We start from the raw sequence: 22,477 nt of genomic DNA on the forward strand, positions 1-22,477 counted from the left end.
CAAAGTGTTCTGAAGACCCCACACCCTAAACAATTATTTTCCACTGTAATCTAGATACAGGAAGGTAGGGTTGTGGAACAGCAGGCTGTATTTGTTGTTGACATTTTGCCATCCAAATTAGGCAGGTAGCAGCAGCTGCAGAGCTGAAGGCTGGTGCTTGTTAATCTGCCAGACCTGGAAATTACATTATTGATGAGCCTGGTCTGATTGTAATACCGTATAGTGTATGTGTGCATTAAAAAGGAAGGAGCATGGAAGCCCTCTGATCTTTTAAATAAATAAAGTGGTTAAAAGAAATGCATTTCACATGTACTAAACCCAAGCACTTTTACCAGGCCAAAATATAATGGGTGCCTCGCTTACATGCCTGCCATTAATGGCAGACAACCCAATAACAAGAAGGGATGTGTTTGTGTATTATTCATGGTTTGCCCTAAGCACGACCCAGGAAAGAGTCCAGTGGTGGAAGAAAGGCCTTGTGAAAATTGCTAAGAAAGTCTTCATGTGAAATGCAAACTTTATGGAGTAGATGTCTGTACTTTCTTCTCCGCTTTAGATACCACACATTAATCCTTTCCGAACACAAGGATCAGTCAGGCATTTTAACCTAAACATATTTTCACTGCCCTTTAATCTCTCGTTTTATTAATATCTCTCTCTCTCTCTCTCTCTCTCTCTCTCTCTCTCTCTCTCTCTCTCACACACACACACACACACACACACACACACACATTTTGCATATATATCTGGTTGCCCTTTAAGATCTTGAAACAAACCAATTTTAGTGGAAGGGGAACTGATCTGAACTTTTATTTTTAGTGTGGGTGTCGGTACAAACCTTTCTCCTGTCTCAGGGTGGAAATAACCATAGATTATGTTTCTTCTCTTCTCAGAACTTAGATTTTCCAGAATCTTTAATTATATATCCTTAATGATAAAAGAAATCAGCCTACAAGTAACTAATATTAGTATAATAGTTACTTATAAGAACAATATAATAAAAAGAGTAGCTCTGCAAATATTTGATTTTAGGAAAATATATGGATGTGCTGTTCTCCTTGCAAATTCTAATCCCTTTCCCCTTTGTAACTTCTCTTTCTAATGTAGGAATCTTTGGGAAATACCTCTACTTAGATATGTATGCCTTGTGCTGTTATTATTACTACTAGTAATAGTACCAACAACAAACCGCCTGTTGCTTATCTGCCATTTGTTCCACCCAAAATGAACTAAAAGCTTCTGCGTCGCTGTGCTCATTAATTCAAGCCCTAAATTAAGTGAAATCTCTTCTATTTGTCCTTAATAGTGGAAATACTTAATTACATCCTTTTAATGTTATCAAGTTAATAAATAGCTACAATTATTCAGAGGGATTCATAAATGTGAACAAAAATCATCTCTAATTATAGAATGCAGTTGGAAAACACTTTTTATATAGCTATTTTGCATGTCATGTGTTACTCATTACATTAGTCAGTGAATGGTTCAGGTTCAATCCATTAAGATATTGAATGGGACAGCTTCCATTCTTTGCAATTTAACTTGTATAAGAACTTCTCATTGAGTTGTGCTCTAAAATTATAATGCGTGATAACTCACTAAACTTCAGAAAGTGCAGAAATTGTGTGATTATCTTTCTGAACCCAGCAGGTATGCCTGATTTACAGAATTATTTATAGCTACTTATAACTAGTAGAGCTAATGATTTGTGTTCTACAACAGGGATTCTCAAACCTTCTGCCCCTGAGACACGCTTGAGGTGGTTGACTACTACACAGAATAATGGTACAGAGAGAGAGATTCAGCTTCACTTTCCACTGATACCTAATTCATCTTTGAAAATTGCTAAATTCTTTGCCACAGCATTTTCCTTGTGACAAGGAGTTTCGTAGTTCAGTATTGTGATACAGCCTCCCCATTTTAGGCAGTATTTGCTAACCCAGAGGCTCTAAGAGATTTAGAACACACACACACACACACACACACACACACACACACTTTCCCCCTTTTCTATCCATCATTTTGCTCTGTCCCAGCTTCTGCCAACCTAGCAGTTCGAAAGCACACCAGTGCACATAGATAAATAGGTATTGCTGTGGTGGGAAGGTAAATGGCGTTTCCGTGTGCTCTGGCACTCATCAAGGCACTCCGTGTGCCAGTAGTGGTTTAGTCATGCTGGCCACATGACCCGGAAAGCTATCTGTGGACAAATGCCTACTCTCTCAGCCTGAAGTGAGATGAGCATCACAAACCCCATTGTCGCCTTTGATTAGACTTAACCATCATGGGGTTCTTTACCTTACCTTTACCTCTTTACCTTTTATCCATCTCCTGCAATTTCTTCTCCTATTTTCCTGCCTTATCTCCTGCCTTTTCCCCACCTCCTCAGACATCCTTCCTCCCATGTCTTTGTACACATACTTCTCATAACAGCTTTCCTCTCTGACTCTCTCCATTTCTCTACCCACTTTGCTCATTTCCTTCAACTCCTCCACAGCCCTTTCCTTTCACAAGAGTGATACCTGCTTTTCCTCCTCTTCCTCCAAAGTTCTCTGTCTCCTGACTACTTTTTAAAAAATCTGTAGAAAGCTAAGCAAACACAAACACACGGCTTTAATAAATGTGTGTGTGTTTGTGTGTGTGTGTGTGTGTACACACAGACACTGTGATGTAGGTAGCAACACTACCATACCTACTGATAGGTTTACTCTTTCTCTCAGTGCTCCCCCTTCTGCTTTCCCCCGAATGAATCCTGAGTAAATAATATCTGAATTCACTGGTGTGTAACGGCTTTATTTTATAACTGGGCCATAAAGGGCGGGCTGCGGGCTTCTCTTCAGACAGACACTAAAATAATACAAAGCAGAAGCAGAATGAAGCATTCCTCTTGTCCCCACGCAGTGTTCTGTTGCAACGGGATGCTACAGTCTGAAACACCAAAAGGATATCAACCTCCACAATGTGTTTGTCTCTCACTCCCCGTCTTTAGAAACTAACTAGGTGTGCTTGAGAGTTTGGATGAATACTTCAGTGTAATTTTATATAATTTCATGTTGCCATGTAAATCTCTTTTATAGGTCTCTATAGATGGAATTTAATGCGGCAGAAACCTTGTCACCAGAAGGATTAATGTCTGCATTAGCATTTCGGCAATAAAAAAAACCTCGGAAGACAAGTGGTGGAGGCCCACGGACAGCCTTAAACCTGGATTCTTCAGCTCGACATTCACCATTGGAGTTTTTAATTGCTTGCTGTAGGGAAACCATCGCAAATGCTTACAAGGAACTGCTTATCCCTGGTTCTCTGGGTCCTATTCGATGGAGGTCTCTTAAAGCCACTTTATCCACAACCACAACAGACTTTAGAAGGTGAGCTGAGGGGAAATGTTGTCACAGCACCAGAGAGGAGGACACCCGCCGTGCGGGTCAAGCGAGGCTGGGTGTGGAATCAGTTCTTTGTGTTGGAAGAATACATGGGCTCCGAACCCCAGTACGTGGGAAAGGTAAATGTTTAGTCTTCTAAAAAGCTCAGTGGACTAAATGTTGTATGAAAGAAGTACATGTGTTTTAACATTACAATCCTATACTCAGAAGTGAGCCCCAGTGAGTTCAATGGGACCTGCTCCCAGGTAACTATAGGATTCCAGCTTAAATCTTCCAAATTCTGCAAAAGTCGAACGTCAAATGTGGCTTCTGCGGCTTCCGATTGAGTGCAGGAAGCTCCTGCAACCAATCGGAAGCCATGCCTTGGTTTTCGAACGGTTTCAGGAGTTGAACGGACTCCTCGAACAGATTATGTTCGAGAACCAAGGTACCACTGTGTATTGTAGTCTAACTTTTATGAAATCGTGTTTTTGGATGTCGTGTTTTTATACAGAATTGTTGACATTGGTTTTCTGTGGCTTAAAAAGGAAGCTATCAACAGTTGCAGAGGATATAGTAAGCAATCTTTGAAAGATAGGTCACCAGAATGAGGTGTTTTTGTTTTAGTTTTAGACTAGTCCTAAATAGCAGGGCCACTGCACACCCACACAGGGCAGGCAAATCATTTTGCTGATGCAGATATCATCTCTGGATTGTGTCTGAAACGACCATGTGATGATCGTGGGCCTGGCAAAGAGTCTATTGAATTCCTGGCCAGCTCTGTTCCTCCATCCCTCAAGATTCCCCCTTTTCATGGTTTTCTGCAGGCTGCCACTCATGAGTGACCACAACACTTCCAACCAGGCCTCAGCGAAAGCGATTTGGATTTCAGCCTTAACATGTTTAGATAAGCTTCAAAATGCTTTGCCAATTCATACAACAAAGCCTCTGAGCGAATGTTTAATTTTCAGAAATGTCTTGGAACTTGCTTGTGTGGCAAATTCATGTTCATATTTATTCTTCTATATGCCGAGTTTAAATTGCTGTGGTTCCCACCTCACCCCCAATGACTCCTGTTTGCACAAATAGCAAGTCTATTACACTTTGATTATTACATTTGCTTGTCAAGAGTACTTTTCACATGCCCATTTTAAAGACTCGGGATGCCTCCCTCAATGCACCAATGCATCTTTCTGGATAAATAATGTATAACACTTTGTGTCAGGAGAAGCAACTTGGCACAGTTTGGAAGTGGTACAGCAATTCTTGGGTCTAGATTAGGTGATAGTGAAAAGCAGTAATGATTGTAGAATCAAAGATCCAATAGAAAGCAGTAATAAAAAGGACCCCCCCCCCGACAGTTCCAGTCAAAGGCGACTATGGGGTTGCTGCACGCATCTCACTTTCAGGCCAAGGGAGCTGGCATTTGTCCACAGACATGTGGGACACGTGGCCAGCATGACTGAACTGCTTCTGGCACAACGGGACACTGTGACGGAAACCAGAGTGCACAGAAACACCAATTATGTTCCTACCACCTATTTATCTACTTACACGGGCATGCTTTTGAACTGCTAGGTTGGCAGAAGCTGGGACAAAGCAACGGGAGCTCACCCTGTCTCGGGGATTTGAACTGCCGACCTTCCGATCGGCAAACCCAAGAGGCTCAGTGGTTTAGACCACAGTGCCACCCTCGTTCCCAGAAAGCAGTGATTCATTGACATTGGTCTACATCCATGATAAGCTGCTTCAATCTCAATTTAAGGGTCTCATAATGATCCACATGATAGGGCAGTTGTTGAATGGAGAGGGTGCCTCCATTTTGACAATTTCAGCTATCTTTTAAAGTATTGTAATGTATTTCCCCCTTAAACTTACATGCCATCTTTCTTCTGGCATTGAACCCAAGGCAGTGTAAACTTGGTTCCTAGGCTCTCCCATTCAGAGAGACCCAATCCAGACCTGTTTCGCTTCAGCCTCAAAATGTATTCAAACTATTCTTTGTCTTCAGTCTAGCTTCTATAGCTTTGTAAAGCAATTCAAAATTACTTACTGGAAGAAAAATAAAAGCCTCTGTTTCTATAACTCTAAAGGATTTGTTATAGGAGATATTATTACATTCACACTGCCTTCTGACCGCTTACCTTCCTTGCAACTTTTCTGTTGTGCTGAGTGACCTTGAAAGGTTAATCTGACATGGTGGATCCTTTTGTATGGTTTCTGCTTATTTAAGTAGCATGTGTGAATGAGGAAAGACAGCTAGCTGCGATTGCATTCCTGTTTTGGAAATAATTTCCTATACATATTTGTGAGAGCTATTGTGTGTGTCTGTGTGAATCTTAGGAAGCAAAATGGTAGTTTCATATGAGCAGAATAAGCTTCACTGTAACTCCCATTTTGTATATTTCATCAAAAGTATCCGTGTAACTGAATGCTAGGCTAGAATTCAGAGATAGTTTCCAGTGTCATATTCCCTGCTTGTCATTCTTATCATTTGCATGCGCACTCACACAGAGACAACTGACTTGGCTTTCGGTGAGGGAGAAAGAAAGTAATATGTCAGAGAGATGCAAAGATCCCCCCCAACTAGATCTTGAGAGGGACATTTCATCCCTCACAATTCAAGAACTGACATGAGTCTGAGCAGGTAGTGGTGGACGAGGCAATGTGTTTCTATTCTATCCTTTGATCACCCTACAGCAGATTGTGTCATGCCCATATTTTTTTTTTTATGTACTTCATCATTTCACTATAGATTCTTCCTCAGTTCGGTAAACTGCATATTTTAGTGTGACTTTCACTAATTATAGTAAGACCTAATCCATTCAGTTTGCATTTTAGTTCAAAACTACCAAATCTGCATTTCACAGAGCAATACTTGAACCAAACCAATACACAAACCCTTCCACATTCACACTTCTCTAAAATTTGTGATGCAGTTCCCCAACAAAAGAATGCATACAAAAATGTTTATACCAGAGAAAAGTGCATGCAAATGTGTGTACGGCACAATGTTTTGTACATGTACAAAAATGCATTCTGTTAAGGTAAAATTACTTGCAAAAATGTGTTTTCTTGGCAAACGTTTGCATATTAGGAGACGTGCATAACAAAATCAAATCAATGTTCATGCAGCCTTTTTTTAAAAAATAAATAAAATCCAAACATATGCAGAAGTGAGGCAAACCAATTTTAAAGCTGGAAAACAGAAGCAGAAGGTAACAGAAATTGACAGATCTTTCTATCCCTAATTATACCCCTTAAATCTGCATTAGCGGGTATCCTGCAGATGCCCATACAGTACAATGCAGTGTACAATGTATAAGAACTCTCAGGAATACAATAATACACTCCTTGAGGAATATTGCCGTTGCCTCACATGGCTGAGAGTTCGTGCTCGAGTCAACCAAGGAAAGAGAATAAAGGCCAAACCATACATTGCAGTCAACGTGAGGCTGCCATCCAAACTGACAGACCCACGTTGCATCTCCCTTCACGTCTTGTTACATGTAGCTTCATTTAGCTCATGACAAGACATTGTCACGCCATGCATTTGCATGCCCCTGCTCCATTCCATTGGCCTCTGCCTTACCGTATTGGTTGGCCCAGTGTGACATAGCAATTGAAGCATACAATTTAAGGATGCTGCGTCGCAGGCAAAGTGAAAATACATTATGCAAGGACAAAGGAGAGAACATGACCTGGGGTGTTGTTTTCAGCAGTACCCAGGCCTGTGCAGTGGGGTCAGCCAAGTACATTTACCCAGGGCTTCAAAGGGCTTAGCTGGTTGGTGCTCCCCACCAGGGGCCTGCCCAGAAGTCCCTGTGCCTCTCTGTCAACCGGGGGCTCCCACCCTTGGCCTCAGAGAAGTTCTGCATGGGTGTGGCACTACAGTCATACCTTGGTTCTCGAATGCCTTGGTACTCGTATGTTTTGGCTCCTGAACACCGAAACCCTGATGTAAGTGTTCCAGTTTTTGAATGTTTTTGGGAAGCTGAACATCCAATGCGGCTTTTGCTTGAGTGCAGGAAGCTCCTGCAGCCAATCGGAAGCCACTCCTTGCAGCGGCGTAGCGTGGGTTGTCAGCACCCGGGGCAAGGCAAGTAATTTGTGCCCCTAACCCCTAACCTGCCGCCGCTGCCAGCTTCTTCTTCTTCTTTTTTATTTTTTTTAAATAATTTTTATTAATTTTCATAAACAAAAACACACAAGAAAAACATACACAAACAACACATGACTTCCCCATACCTCCCCTTCACTGCACCCTTGTTTCCAATTTTTTAGCAATCCTTCATTTCATTTTTATATTTAACTTCCCTCAGGTTTTCTTAACTTAAACATTTACAGCTGTAATTCTCTGTTTCTTATCCCTTGACATTTTATCAGTCTGAAATTTTACAGCAGTTCTTAAGATATATTTTAAATTTTTCCCAGTCCTCTTCCACTGTCTCTCTCCTCTGATCACGGATTCTGCCGGTCATCTCTGCCAGTCCCATAAATTCAGTCACCTTCGTCTGCCATTCTTCCAGAGTAGGTAATTCTTGCATCTTCCAATACTTTGCCAAAAGGATTCTTGCTGCTGTAGTTGCATACATAAAAAATGTCCTATCTTTCTTTGGTACCAATTGGCCGACCATGCCCAAGAGAAAAGCCTCCGGTTTCTTTGCAAATGTCCACTTAAGGATTTTCTTAATTTCATTATAGATCATTTCCCAGTAGGCCTTAATCTTTGGCGCTGCCAGCTTCTTCTTGCTGCTGCCTGGGCTGGGGTATTTACGGTAAGGTAGCCACGGCGGCGGCGGCGGGTCCGTGTCAGGTGATCTGAGGCGAGTTGCCGCTGGCGCTGCCGCCCAACCGACGCCGCTTGCCTGGAGGAGGAGGGCAGAGAGGTGAGGAAAATGCAACATGGCCCAGTAGCTGCAGCAGCAGTGGCGGCGGGGCTGTGAGGAGGGGCTGCCTTGCGCGCCCTCCACGGCCCTGACGCGCAGGGACCACGGCGAGCGCTGAGAGCCTCTGCCTGCCGGACGCCTTCAGCCCGGACGTGCGCACAGCTCATCGGTTCCGCGAGACATGGGGCTCTTTGGCGACTGCAGAGGCGGCGAGCATGCCCCCCAGATGTTGCGCCCAGTGCGGCCGGCCCCCCCTGCACCCCCCACGCTATGCCACTGACTCCTTGGTTTTTGAACGTTTCGGAAGTCGAACAGACTTCTGGAGCGGATTACGTTCGAGAACCAAGGTACGACTCTACCCACCATAATGTCTAGTTTGAAGCTAAGGAATCTTCTAACCTGGAATTATTTATAGTAATGTGAGCTCATAGGTTCCTAGTGGGTATAAGCATTTTAATGTCACTGTGATATGAGGAGAGGTAAGTCTTGGCTGAAGATGTACATTTATTATAATAGACCTTTGTTCTTAGCTGAAGTCTTAGCATGCTGTAGATATTACATGAATATTTAGTTTGGTCCATGGGGTGGATTCCTAAATTCTTATTCCTCTATTTCAAATGTGATATGATCACATTTAAAGGTGTGTTTTTTTTGTTTGCGTGCCAGTTTCCAGACTCCAGCAAAGATGGCTGGCTCATGTAAGAGTTGTACCCACTAATGTTCTGTGTGCCTCTAAACAATTAAGACAGGCATGAGGACCAGCTATATTAGGCTATATATCAGATTAACATGGCTCAGTTGTTACTTAGATATTTTTTTAATGGGAGGGGGAAGTCGTAATGATGAAAGAATCTTCTGCCGCACAGGTTGCATGGGTGTAATTTCACTTTAAGATAAGTGATATTGTTGCATCCTTGAGTACTAAGCGCACACTTTTAAGCAAATGTGTCCCTAGTGTACCACTTCTATCCAGACAATAAAAATAAAATATGGAAGGAGCTGGATGATAGAATGCCAAATAACGAATGCATAACGGATACTTCATTAACAAGGAGCCAGGAAGCATGGACTGTGAGCATGAAAACTGTGCCTGTTGAACAGCTACTGGACTGACATTTATAGCTGACTTCATCAAAGCAAGATTTATACCAGCAGAAGTTTGCTGCAGCATCCAACTCCTAAGGTCAAAGGAATGATTTTCTCCCCTCCCCCCCCACACCTCTTTTAGTAATTATTTATCTGCATGATTTCCTTAAATAAGTAACAGGTTGTTGTTCCAAACTACAGCAATATATATGCAAATGACCGGTCCAATCATATAGAGTGTATTTGTTGTTAAATTCTCACTATGGCTGTTGTTAAACATCAGCAAATAGTGCACACCACAATGAATTTCCACCACTTCTTCCTTCATGGCATGTCACAAGTGATATTTTCTGACACGAGAGAGAGGGTCAGTGATAGATTTAAAGGGTTTTCTAAGGATTTGTTGATGAATAAGGATGAAGTGCATGGATGGGGGAAGACACTGGACTGATGGAAATGGGAGAGAAATTTGATTCAGTTCACATTCAAAGGTGAACCTGCTTAATTTGTACTTTCCAAAACAATATTGACCTGAAACACAGCCATCCTTCAAAAGTGACACTTGCGATTCAATTTTCCAGCCAAGTAATGTATACAAAGATGCATTTTGCTATGGTAAAGTTTGCACATATAAGCATGCGTATATTGGGATAACTTTGCTTTAAAATCCTGATGAATTTTTTCAGGAGGACTTTTTGCAAATTGATGGGGAAATTTGGAGATCTGAACTTGGAAAACGAGATACTGAGAGATACCCATGTCTTTCCTCCCTGAATCAGAGCAGGAAACAATGGAGTATTGGATGGAGGGTGCTTAAACCTTCCCCAACCAGTTGCTTCCCACACCTAAGATGCAAAATTTTGAAGTGCAGGCATTTACTATGATGAATGTAACTGTGACCTAAGACATAAACTGAGGTGTGTTTATTGTTGCAGCCAGTAAAGGGGACTAGGCTTTGTACAGGTTTTAATTCTTATGCAAAACATGGTTCAGTAGCCAGTAGCCCCTACATACTTGCTTGTCAGACAACGTCACATTTTACTAATTGGTGCATACTTGCCAACTGATAAAATTAGAATTAAACAACAAACATGTGTATTTATCCATCCCATATTAAATTTCCCAAATGTCCAATTCCAAATTCCATCCAATGCAACTCTTGCAAAGGGTTATAATTATTATTCTTATTGGTAAAAGTTCTTCCAAATGAAAAGCTATGAACTTTTATTTTTATAAAAGAACCGCTACTTTCCTGCAGAGGCCTAAAGATACTGTATGTGTTAAAAGTTCTTTAAGACAAACAAAAATGTATGCAGCTGATTACAATTTTGGGTGCAAGCAAACTCCAGTAAAACCCATGAAAACATTGTCACTGATTGCTACGAAAGTTAAATTTCACCCTTACTTGTCTTGCTATTATATTTCATATGTGTTGTGTTGTCATTCGAGGACCCGATCCCAGCTTTGTGGAATGAAGACACACAGGCACAGAGTATAAGGTTAATGGGCAAGAAAAGGCCACAACTTTATTGATTACAGCAAGTGAAAAGGTATTGGCTTAGGCATTGGGCCACGACAGATTGACTCCACCCACTCGGAGAGGGGTGAGCCCAAAGGGGGTTTATTCACCAGAAGGTGGAGCCTGTTGATGCTAATACAACTATAAGCTCTCCCCTGATGTCACCGAGGGTCGTGCCATGGCCCCCCGCCACACAGGCATCAGACAGGATCCACAACTGCTGGATTCCTTTAACGGAATACCCAAATTTGAAGGGGTAGGCGATGGCCACACCTAGCCCTTCTACACACCAACAACACATTCCAATGCCTAACCTAACTGCCAATACCGAGAAAGTTGTGACGATTGCTGCGAGGTAGGTGAAAAAACCAAAAGGCCTAATGCCAGATGGAAAAATTCCTACCAGCCCCCCTGGGCAACCTGGGCAACCAACCTAAGGTCCATAGCAAGTTCAAGATAAAAACTAAGCCCTAAGCTCTAAGGGAGTGGAGGGTGGGTCACTTGCGACGAGAAGGTGGAAAATGAGGCGGACTGGCTCACGCAGCAGTATCTTAAACTGCAAACCACGCCCCCTCCAAGCCGCCCAGTTGGGTGCTCAGTGGCGTAGCGTGGGTTGTCAGCACCCGGGGCAAGACAAGTAATTTGCGCCCCCTAACCCATGGATTTGCGCCCCCTAACCCATGGATTTGTGCCCCCTAACCCGTGGATTTGTGCCTGGTGCGGCCGACCCCCCTGCACCCCCCACACTATGCCACTGTGGGTGCTTACCTGTGGGCGTGGTGCGCCAGCCAGGTGAGTGGGGCAGGGGGCATAACGCCCCTTGCGTGATGCAGAAATCGCGTCCCGCCCACAACACCTCCCCTCTTGGAGGAGGAGAGGCTTTGTCAAAAAGGTACACTTTTCAATGTTGCATTTGTTTGTTTCGTTTTAAAAATAGCAATTTCTTACCCCATACTCTGATCAGGCTATCGTGGTGTGCTATTCTGACAGGTGCAGTGATGGTTCCATGACTTATTATAGAACTTCAGCACTAACAATATCAGCGTAATTTATAAATAGGGCTTTAATGGGACCTATTAAATCAGCCGCCAATTTCACTAAACATTTTGGGATGACTAGTTAATTTTGGAAGCCACCTGGAAGAGCACTGGAGAGTTTTACAGCAGACATGTCAGATGCTATCAGCCCAAACTCTCAATCCATTTTATGCTGGCTCCCCCCCACCCCCCGGGAGAGTATCTTAAAAAGTGTCAGGTTGCAGAAACTGATGGGGATTAGGCAAGTTCATGGTGTGAGAGTCTGAAATAGTGCTTGAGGTTGACACTTTCAAACCCATCACTAAAAAATCCTTATGACAGTCCGCTTGGGCCATTGTAACCCAAGCTGTAAATCAAAGTGCCTTATGCCTTCATATTATATCAGAATACAGGATTTTGAAGGAAATATTTCAGCTTTACAGGCGAGAGTCAGACACCCTTTAAACACACTAGGGCAAGAAGAGATCTAAACTGTTTCCCTCCCCCCTCAACAATTGGGCTTAAGTCTGTCGGAATTATTACTTTTTGTGCTGGTCAGAGGAGTGTAGAACTAGTAGTCACATTTGCACAAACAAATCTCAGTTTAATGAATGAGATATAAGCTGCCCTTTGGCTCCCCATTTCACTCCTCCATGCATACAGGTTTGTGAGCAAGGCAGGAAGAAGCAGCAGTAACATATAGCTTCCCATTACATCTGAACTAATGGCTCCAAAGTAACCGGGATCTGGAAGCCAGTTCCCATGGCTTCATATTCTTGCTTGCTTAGCAGTTAACCATGGCTTCCTCTTACATCAGAACCAGGAAACTATGGTTAATTGTGGACCCCTTGCTTGTTTCACCTCCATCAGGATGGAAGAAAGTGGCTGTGCATCATGAATATCTCTGCTTATTAAGCCAGGATTTGACTGTGCAAATGCGGCTGCTGTAACGGATATCAGTAACCTATACTTCCTGAATTGATAGCGGTCAATAAACACACACCTCTCTCAGCATTGTGGGAAGCTATGACAGGCCAGAGTGGGTCAGCCATAGGGTTGTCATGCATCCAGAATTTCCCAGACATAGCTGGTAGTTGGCCATTGGAAACAGTGTCCGTGTGGAAATCGTTGAAACATCTGAAAAAATCTGGACCTATGGCAAAGTGTGTTCTCCCTCATGGAGAGCATGTCTTGTGGTGGGGTTTACCAGGCCACCCCTCTGTTGCCAAGCAGGATTCCTATGGAAGCCTGTGGCAACGATTGGATGGCTGGGTTGCTGGGGTAAATTCCATGTTGCAATTTGGTGGGAGGGATTGGATGTTTTAAATCCTGTGCTCGGATCCGGAGCGTTCTCTTTTGCTGCGAGCAACAGATCACTCGCCCACCCGCCCTAATTTTATGGGTTTGCGTTGACCTTGCTATGCCTGCCATGGGGTCGTCTGCCATTGGGGCAGAGGCCTGGTAGGAATTTTGTCCATCTGGCCAATTGGCTGGGCCATTTGGTTTTTGCCTACTGCATTGCAGATCGTCACAACTTGTAAGGTTGTAACTTGTAAGGCTTGTATCAGTTGGTTGGAGGAGGAGTTAGGATTGGCTGGGCCTGCCCCTCCATGGTTGCTGCGGAAAGGGAAATTCCGTTAAAGGAATCCAGGGGCTTGCCATCTTTTCGTCCAAATCCCTGGAATGGGGCTAGGGCCAGCAAGCCCTGGGGAGCATGCGGGGAGAGGTGAGGGTCTGTGTCTCATCTCCCTTTCTCCCCAGTATTGTTTTTCCCTTACTGGCTTTTGGTGGTGCCCGGAAGTCAGTTCTGTCCCCAGGTGGGGGGACACATAGTCTTAACCAATGCCTAAGCAACCATTCACATTTATGTATTTCAATAAAGTTGTGGCCAAAATTATTCCATAAAACTTAAACAACAATTATGTGTGTGTTGTGAGTTATTTGAGGGGTGGCTTGGGGACCTCGACACGCAACCCATGTCAGCAGTGTTGTAATTTGTGATTTCCCTTAAAAAAAGCTCATAAATTTCATTTCCCCCTGAGATTTTTCAAAAAAGAAGCTTTTCCACCACTTTTTGAAAAATGGCAACCCTAGACAACAGATAGGGTTAGGATCAAAATGTCAATGAAACCCAACCTTTGTAGTGAATTTTCACCATAGGTAAAACAAGTTGAGGTTGATAAGGTTGTTAAAATTCCTTCAGGCATGTTGTTTTGTACATTTCAGAGTTAAGGACTGGGTTCATGCCAGAAGAGATGTTCAAACAGGCGAAGGAGCATGGGCATATGAAGTCATAGTGAAAACTGGACTGAAGAGTCTTGTGACTGAAAGCGAAGCTCAGTGCCCCCTCCATTTCCATGAATAGGACAGAATATACTGCCCTTTCCCTTCCTGCCTTTTAACCTGTCACATGTGCTGCTGCTGCTGCTTTTAGCCTGGTGCTTTATTTTGCTCATGCTGAGGGAATGTTTTGCAAAGGAGGTTTCACGTAGGTTTGGAGATGTGTTGCATCTGCTGTTGGTAAGGCTTCTATCAGCAGAATTGGAAGGGAAGCATAGTGTGTGTGTGAGAGTGTGTGTGTGTGTGTGTGTGTGATTATCCATCCGTTCTGAAGCTTTCACATGTCTGACATGTTGGGAGACACCTCACCCCAAGCAGATTTCATGGGGCTGCAGGGGGAAGAGATAATAGCAGGAATTTGGTGCATATCCCACCCCCTAGTCTGCTGACCATAAATTCAGTGGGTGAATTTTCCGCATGCCAGTATCATGCCTGGGGAAAACTGTGTGTAAATACTATTTTGGGAATGGACTCAGATTCTTACATTTATTCTGATTACAGCCTATGTGCTATTGACACATAGCACAGAGCTCTGCTAATTTTCTCCACTGTTAATGTTCTTATAAGGGGTTTATCCCACTCGACTCTAGATGCAACTTGAAAACAGCTGCTTCCAAAAGAGACAGAAAATAGCAGTCTGGTGTTCCTACTATTCATATGCATGATGTCAAGTTTCAAAGATAGATAACAGATGATGCTGCATGGGCTGTTGCTTTAAACATATGTTCAATCAGTCCTTTGAGAAGGACATTACAGTTGTTCAGTTGTTGGCTCTGGAGTGAACACTGCAAATTAGATCTAATGAGCAGTTGTTTTAATACTTAGTTAGAGATGGGCAAAATCATTTGGTTCCTCTCTGGAAAGGTTTCCATGTACCCAGAACTCTGCATCAGGAGATGACTGAAGTGTCTGGACCTAAGCTGGAGTCATGAGAATCCCTAGAATGGCCATTATGGAATCACCGACACATAAAAAAGCACATCAAACTTCTGACATGTCAAAAGGCAATGCAGATGAATAGCATCAGAAATACACAAAACAGCTCACCTTTAAAGCCTTAAACAGCTCATGTCCAGAATACTTAAAATACTGTCTCTACCCTTTTGAGACTTCCCAGTGCCCAATCTGTGGTAACATCTAGAGAGCATCTCTCTTTGATGTATTTCTGGTGGGAACACAAGAGGGGGGCTTCTCCCTAGTGATGCAAGTCCCTACCCAATAATATGTGACTGTTCTGCACTGTGTGATGATTTTATGGCCTTAATGTAGAACTTTTTGTTTTGGCAAGTATTTGTTTACCACCTGGTTAGTTTATTAATTTCTGTTATTCTTGATTTGTTCTCCCTCCTCCCCATTGCCTCTATCTCCTTTGAATTTTAATTTGCATCTGTCTTGCATTGTGAGTTGCTTTGAGTGAGCAGAAAGAAGAGATACAGGGTCAAGCCCCATGTTGGGTGAAAGATTCCTTCATTGCAGGGTGTTGGGACTAGATGACCACTGTGGTCCCTTCCAACTCTATGATTATATGAAAATCTATGCAATGAATAAACAAATAACCAACACACACCAGAGGCAAAGCTCAGGGCAGTCCGAACATGTTTTGCAATGCATTAGTCCTGCCGATTGAATTTGTGAAGTCCCACTGCATGGGCAGAAACACAAATTTGTCACTGTCATTTGGACTGACCCAAATTTGGATTGTGTGTGTGGTATCATTAATTATTATATATTTGGAGACAAAAGAAATTGCAGCTGATGCTCCTTTATATCTATTCTCCTTTATATCTATATCTATTGGGGATGGTTAACTGTCTGGTGTAGCCATTCCAGCAATGTAATTATCACATAACATTGCTCAGATAAGAATGTAACCATCAGTGCTTGGATAGTGGAGCAGATCCCATCTGCTGGAGCTAGATCCACCATCAGCCTGGCTCCACATTTTCATTGTGTCTCCTGCTGTGCAGTTATATCTAGGGTTGACATGTCTATGAATTGGGAAGAAACACACCCATCTTTCAGAATTTGTACTTTGATGAATTTTTCACTGAAGTTCTCTAGCCATTTTGTGTAGATGGGGAAAGTGTGCATAAAATTGTATATATTAGTGAAAATAATACAAAAACACAATATATTGTGTTGTGGAAACACAAGGGGGAATTGTTTTGCAAAAAATAATAATGTATACAGTATACCTCTGGTTACGAACTTAATTCATTCCGGAGGTCCATTCTTAACCTGAAACCGTTCTTAACCTGAAGTACCACTTTAGCTAATGGGGCCTCCCACTGCTGCCGGCCCACTAGCACGTGATTTCTGTTCTTATCCTGAGGTAAAATTCTTAACCCGAGGTACTACTTCCGGGTTAGTCTGTAACCCGAAGTGTTTGTAATCTGAGGTGTTTGTAACCCGAGGTACCACTGTATTAGGTAAAATTGACATTAAAATACTGGTGAATTTCCATCATGACAGTATCTTAATGTAAACTGACAGAAATATGGAGAACTGAACACTGAGACTGAGAAAATGAGAAACGGACAGAAAATCAAAACCAACAGATTCACCCAGCCCTAACTATGTCAGCAATGTCAACTTCTGACTTTTTGAAATGGCCTGAACAAGCAAGTTTGAGGAATTTGTTCATCTCTGGAGTCCTACTTCGTAAATTACATCTAAGCCAGTCAGTGAAGAGAATCATAGCACAGGCAATCCTTGTGCTTCAGGAACTGAAAGCATGTTCAGCCTAGTATTACTCAACGTTAGTTAAGAACATGATGTTTGAACCAGCTGGCTTCACACATTTCCGTTAGTGGAAAAGTGAGGATTATGAAAGCTTGGTGCTCAGTGACTTGCATAGTTCATAAGATGTAGAATAGGACTGACATGTGCACATAATATTCTGTAAATGAGATTATAACGGATCAGAAACATAAATATAGTAGGACAAACCACAGGTTACACACACAAGGCTGTCATTCATTTAAGTTGTTGTTTTAAGCTGGTTTGGCTATATTGCATTTCACAAAATTCCAGGTAATTATGCTCACCTAACTGGTTTGTGGGTCTGGTTGTATATCTCCCAGCACTGCACTTTTGAATTTCCTCTCCTCCGTTGTTCAGTTATAATGAAACTGTTGACCTCAAAGGTGAACTTTCGAGAATGGGTTTTCTCAGAACGAGGTTGTAAACTTTTAGGGCACTAAACATCAGACAGAATAAAGGGCCCACAAAGCTTAATGTTTTTGAGAGCCTGTTGTGTGCTACAATGGTACCTTTTTCAATTGCAAAATAAAATCAGTAATATATGAGAGGTGAGGAAGTAGAGAAAAATACAGACACAAAATTGCCCTGAGCAGGTTCACTATTTTCTTATTATTGTTATATCACATGTAGTGCTTGTCCAGATCCCTGCTTGTCCCATGCTTGACATGTGCTTTCTAGGCATGAGTTTTCAATCCTCCCTTACACCTTTTCCAAGAAAAGACCCACTCTTTAGCTTTAAATAGGAGCAAACGGCAATCCAGCTATAACACAAATTGCTGTTTGCTCCTTTTTAAAGCTAAAGAGTGGTTTTCCTAAGGGTCAAGGGGTGGGCATTGAGCAGCAGAACAAGTGAATGAGTCCTTGGAGAATACCCTGAGAATGGTCAAAGGAATGGTAGATGATTAAGAAGGAAGGAAGGAAATTATGAGAAATTGGAGTCTGGTCTGCTATCCTGACGTGCAAAATGAAACGACAACTTATCTAGGCTAGCTCAGTGGCTTACTTGATGGTTGATATTCTTAGAAACTAGAGTAGCAGTTGTATCCACCAGCCGTTGGCTAAGACCAGTATGAAAAGAAGGGCTAAATGAAGCAGTTTTGAGAATGGGGATGGGGAGAGGAGCAATCTTCAGTTTTCAAGCCAGCTGGCAAGAAGCTGCTTAGGGGGATTGCAGCAACTCATGTTACGCTTGGGAGACTGATGCTGGGTTGTTGTTTTACTAGCACTGAATGTCTATCAACTTCCCTGCTCCAAAGAATTCAACCCCTTACTTGTGCATGCAAGCAAGAGAGTGTAAGAAGAGCCCCGTTGGATTGCACCAAAGGCCCACCTCATGCTAGTGTCCTCCAGGTCTTGTTGGACACCTGCTTCCATCAGCCCCAGTCAACAAAGTCAATGATCAGGGATGGTGTGAGCTGCAATTCAGTTGCTACTAGAGGACACCATATCAGAGAAGTTTCTGAAAATCTGCAAAAAAGGGTTTTTCTCATGTGACCCAGAGCTTATGACATAAGATGTCGTGCACCAGCTCCTGCCAGCTAATGTAGAAAGGGACTCTAAAACTAGGGAGGTCTGAGTAAGCCCTCTTCTATGGCCCTACAGAAAGAGAGCAGTTGGATTCTATCTTAAACAAGGATTATTTTTGGCTCAAAAGCTCTTAAAATAGGATTTCTTCAAAATGGATTAGAATCAGGTATATGAAGTAGCATGTTTTGTGCTGATTGCGGCAATAATTCAGAAAGTGGGGGAGTTCATTCAGAAGCACATGATTTGCTACAAGGGAGATGGCCTATTTTAAGATTAAAAAAGCATTTGGATTCTTGCCGTGTATCCTGTTTTAATCTTGTGTGTTTAATTATGCTAATGACTTATTTATGGTTCGTCTCTATTCTTTGAAAACTTCTATTAACTTGGGTCTGTGATTAATATTCTCGCCCTGCTTTTGTATTCTATTGTTCTGGCATATTGACCAGAACAATAAATGTGAAAACCGTCAGGTTCCTTCTACATTGTTTATAGTGCAATCTATTGATACCAAGTATAGAGGGAACAGGGGAGGGGAACAAAGCTCAGTGAAAAAGCACATGCATTGCATGCAGAAGTTCCAGTTTCAATTTGTAGAAGCTGTGGCTAAATCTAAGATTATAGGCTGGAAAAGGCTCCTGAACCTGGACCGATAGATGCTCTGTATAAGGCAGCATCATTGGCAGTCCTCCTATTTTTCTTGCTTCTTTCTCCCAGAATCAACATCTATGGTAACCTCCCATTGAAAAGATGTCCATTGAAAAGATAAAGCCTGGTTGGAAACATCTTGGAATGTTTGGGACAATGTGACAGATGCATCAAGTTCTGTTGAGCAAAGACATTCTTTATTTGGGGGCATTTTTCAGTTTCTGCAAAATCACTGTCACTGTTTCATCCTATTGTCGCCATTTAGGGGTGCTTGGTTAACATTTTGTTAGCATGAGTTGATGGACCCGTCGTTGTTCAAGTTCCAGCTCCTTTCCCAAGGTCTCTAGAAGTTAAATCTCTGAGTGGCAGGAGGGTGGGCTTTGTTGTCTCTAGTGCCTATACATCTAAGTGTGTGTAGATGGACACTGATACCATGTAGTTGTGCACACCATGTCATTTCATTTGCTGCAACTGCTGGGTATGTTTTGAATTGTTTACCTATTGTAGGGCAATTGTGTTCTTCTAGTCCAGGCACCCCCAAACTTGGCCCTCCAGCTGTTTTGGGTCTACAGTTCTCATCATCCCTGACCACTGGTCCTGTTAGCTAGGGATGATGGGAGTTGTAGTCCCAAAACTGCTGGAGGGCCGAGTTTGGGGATGCCTGTCCTAGTTTATCAGTACTGAAGGCACAAATGCTGTATTGGCTTTTAAATCAGTTGGTGGAAGGCTATTGTGGGGGAAATGAATAAAGGAGATGGCAGAGATGGTCCATCATCAAGCATGCGGAGGGGAAGGGAGCTGAAGAGTGGTGTGACCCTGTTTTCATTTGTGAAATATTATCACATTTGTTGGGCATAGTCAGAGAATCCTGGAGAAGAGAAGGCTAATGGAAGACATGCTAGCTGTCTTCAAATATCTGAAAGGCTGCCATGCAGAAAAGGGAGCAGACATGGTCTCTTTTGATCCAGATGGACCTAAAGCAATTGGGTGGAAACTGCAATGTGTTGAGTTTTAGCTAAACGTAAGGAAAAACTTCATAGTGGCAAGAGCACTTTTACAGTAGCCTTCCTCAGGAGGTGTTTTTTTCAGCAGATGGCCATCTGCTGCATCATGCATTTCAGGTTCCCCCAACTGAGTAAGAAAGCTGGACGAGATGCTTCTGCAGCCCATTTGAAATATTGTAGAATAATATTCTATGAAGCACATTCTTCTTAAGAGCATGGGCACCTATTGGTCAAAAGAGATTTGTTGAGAACCTAAGGATGTGTTAAATGAAGAGATGATGTATAATAAAATAACATCATTATGGGTGTGGGGAGGTTAGGGAGTACTAACACTGCCATCCTTGGGCTGCAACGTTTGGCTCAGCAGGCCTAATCTTATTATGCTAGCCCATGTAAATTATATGTAGTTTATACCAACAAATGTCTTTCGACCAGTATGTGCCCAGGCTCCTAAATACAATTTGCTTCATTTTCCATTCCAAAATATCAATGGAAATTCTGAAAGCATAAACTGCAGCTGTAAATTAGTGTCAGATTAGAATTCATATCCAGTTATGGATGCTGTTCTTAGATTTCAGTTGGATGGATTCCATTCTTGGCCAGGTTATGCAAGTGTTTGTGCCTTCAGGTGCTGACAATTCCCTCCCCTGGATGGAAAATAAAGACAGAAATTGGCTTTGGTTTAATTGTACCACCAGCAGAAATTAAAATACCCACTACAGAAATCTTGCCTTTCAGATTTCTGCCCTAAACAAACAAACAACCTAATATCTTGGGGAAAGTAGGAGCAGAATAGATGTGTGACCTGACCTTATGAATCTTCCCCACCAAGACTTCTGCCCTTTTAAAAAACAAAGTGTACTATTCACTGTTTCTTCAGTTTAGTAAAATCATTGCTCACTTACCTGAGGAGAAATCCTGAGGAGGGATTTCTGTTCAAGAGAGGGGATTCACACAATTTCCATTCTGAACATTTCAAGAATCTTCACCTGCCAGAAAAGGAACTTTGGATTTTATTTTTTCTTCAGGAACTTTTGAAGCCACTCTTAATTCCCTTGAACTCTATATAGAGAAAGAAACTTTCATAGTGCGCTCTCTCTCTCTCTCTCTCACACACACACATACACACACACAGAGAGAGAGAGAGAGAGAGAGAGAAATCTATATTAGAATAATATAAATATTTACAAAGTTGTGAGTCTTCCCCACCTTTTAGTTTTAAACTAAAAACCAATTAATTGTCTTCTCTTGACAACACCAGCTGTTTCAATCCAACAGCAGGTAACTGCTTCTAGTTTAAGCCTAATTGATGCTCCTGGAAGAAATGTAAAATCAATCTATGAATGTGAGAGTCTGTGGATACAGAAGGAAAATTCACACTAAATCCTAATGAAAAGTGGCAGCCTGCATTCGTATGGCTTAACAGCTGTCATAAAGCAGAAACAGTGACCGGCTTCTTTTAAAGCATTTGTTTTTGTTTCTACATCTCACTTCAGTTCACAGTCAAGGGGCTGTTGTATTGTGTAGGCTGTCTTCCAAGATTGCTGGGTACAAAACAGCAGTTTATGAAGTCAACAGATAAATAATGTTATTGAATTAAATGGCTGATCCGAGTGATTGCAAGTGTCATCACTTTGCTTTTCAAGAGTGCAAGGTTTGGAACAGCGCCAGCTTCTGATCAACCCATGGCGTAACATTTCTCTTGTGCAAAATACTGTGTGACCAGAGTTGCAAATGGAATTTGTCTGATAGGGAATTTCAGTGGAAAATGCAGAGATTTTTCTCTCTCAGAGAAGTATCAATGGCATCTTGAGGAAAGCAGAAAGAGCTCCAATCATACTAGTGACATGGGGGGCGGCAAAAGAACTGTAAGTAGCTAGTCAGTAGGGAGGGATGTTGTAATTTGCCTGACCTCCCAACATGAGTGTTGCTACAATTTATTGAGTGGGGGTGATTGGTGGATTGCAGGCTCCTAATTGAGCCAATCTAGTGTGTTTGCCCCACACTGTGATCTCCCTTCCCCCTCCTCTTTCGGATAAACTGCAGTGACGTCCATGCTCGGAGGTCAGCTCTGTGCTGGCCAATCCTGAAAAGAATTCCTGCTTGCTGCCAAGTGAGGACTGAAAACAGCCTCCCTGGGTGCACATGTGCCAATGGGGAAAAAACCCATAAAAACCCCATTTTAAGAGCATGCACCTGAGTTCTGCTCTTCCACATGTAAAGCTGTAGGAAGAAAGCAGAAGCCACCAACTGGTGAGATGGGTGCTGGACTCATGTGGGGTGCTGCTGCTGCACGTGCTTCTGGAACTGTTGCAATATGTTAACT

General features: G+C 42.5%; 1 protein-coding gene across 4 annotated transcripts in view; it reads left to right on the forward strand.

The window, feature by feature from the left end:
- The window catches only part of CDH12 (cadherin 12), a 455,772-nt gene that overhangs the window by 290,177 nt on the left and 143,118 nt on the right, over positions 1 to 22,477 (forward strand). For all 4 annotated transcript variants that reach the window (XM_081873016.1, XM_081873017.1, XM_081873019.1 and 1 more), the window contains one exon: positions 3,078 to 3,502. In XM_081873016.1, coding sequence (XP_081729142.1) covers positions 3,272 to 3,502 — 231 coding nt within the window. In that variant the 5' untranslated portion in view covers positions 3,078 to 3,271. The remainder of the gene's footprint in view (positions 1 to 3,077; positions 3,503 to 22,477) is intronic.

The sequence above is a fragment of the Podarcis erhardii genome (assembly GCF_964252035.2).
Source record: "Podarcis erhardii genome assembly, chromosome: 8".
Lineage (NCBI taxonomy): Eukaryota > Metazoa > Chordata > Lepidosauria > Squamata > Lacertidae > Podarcis > Podarcis erhardii.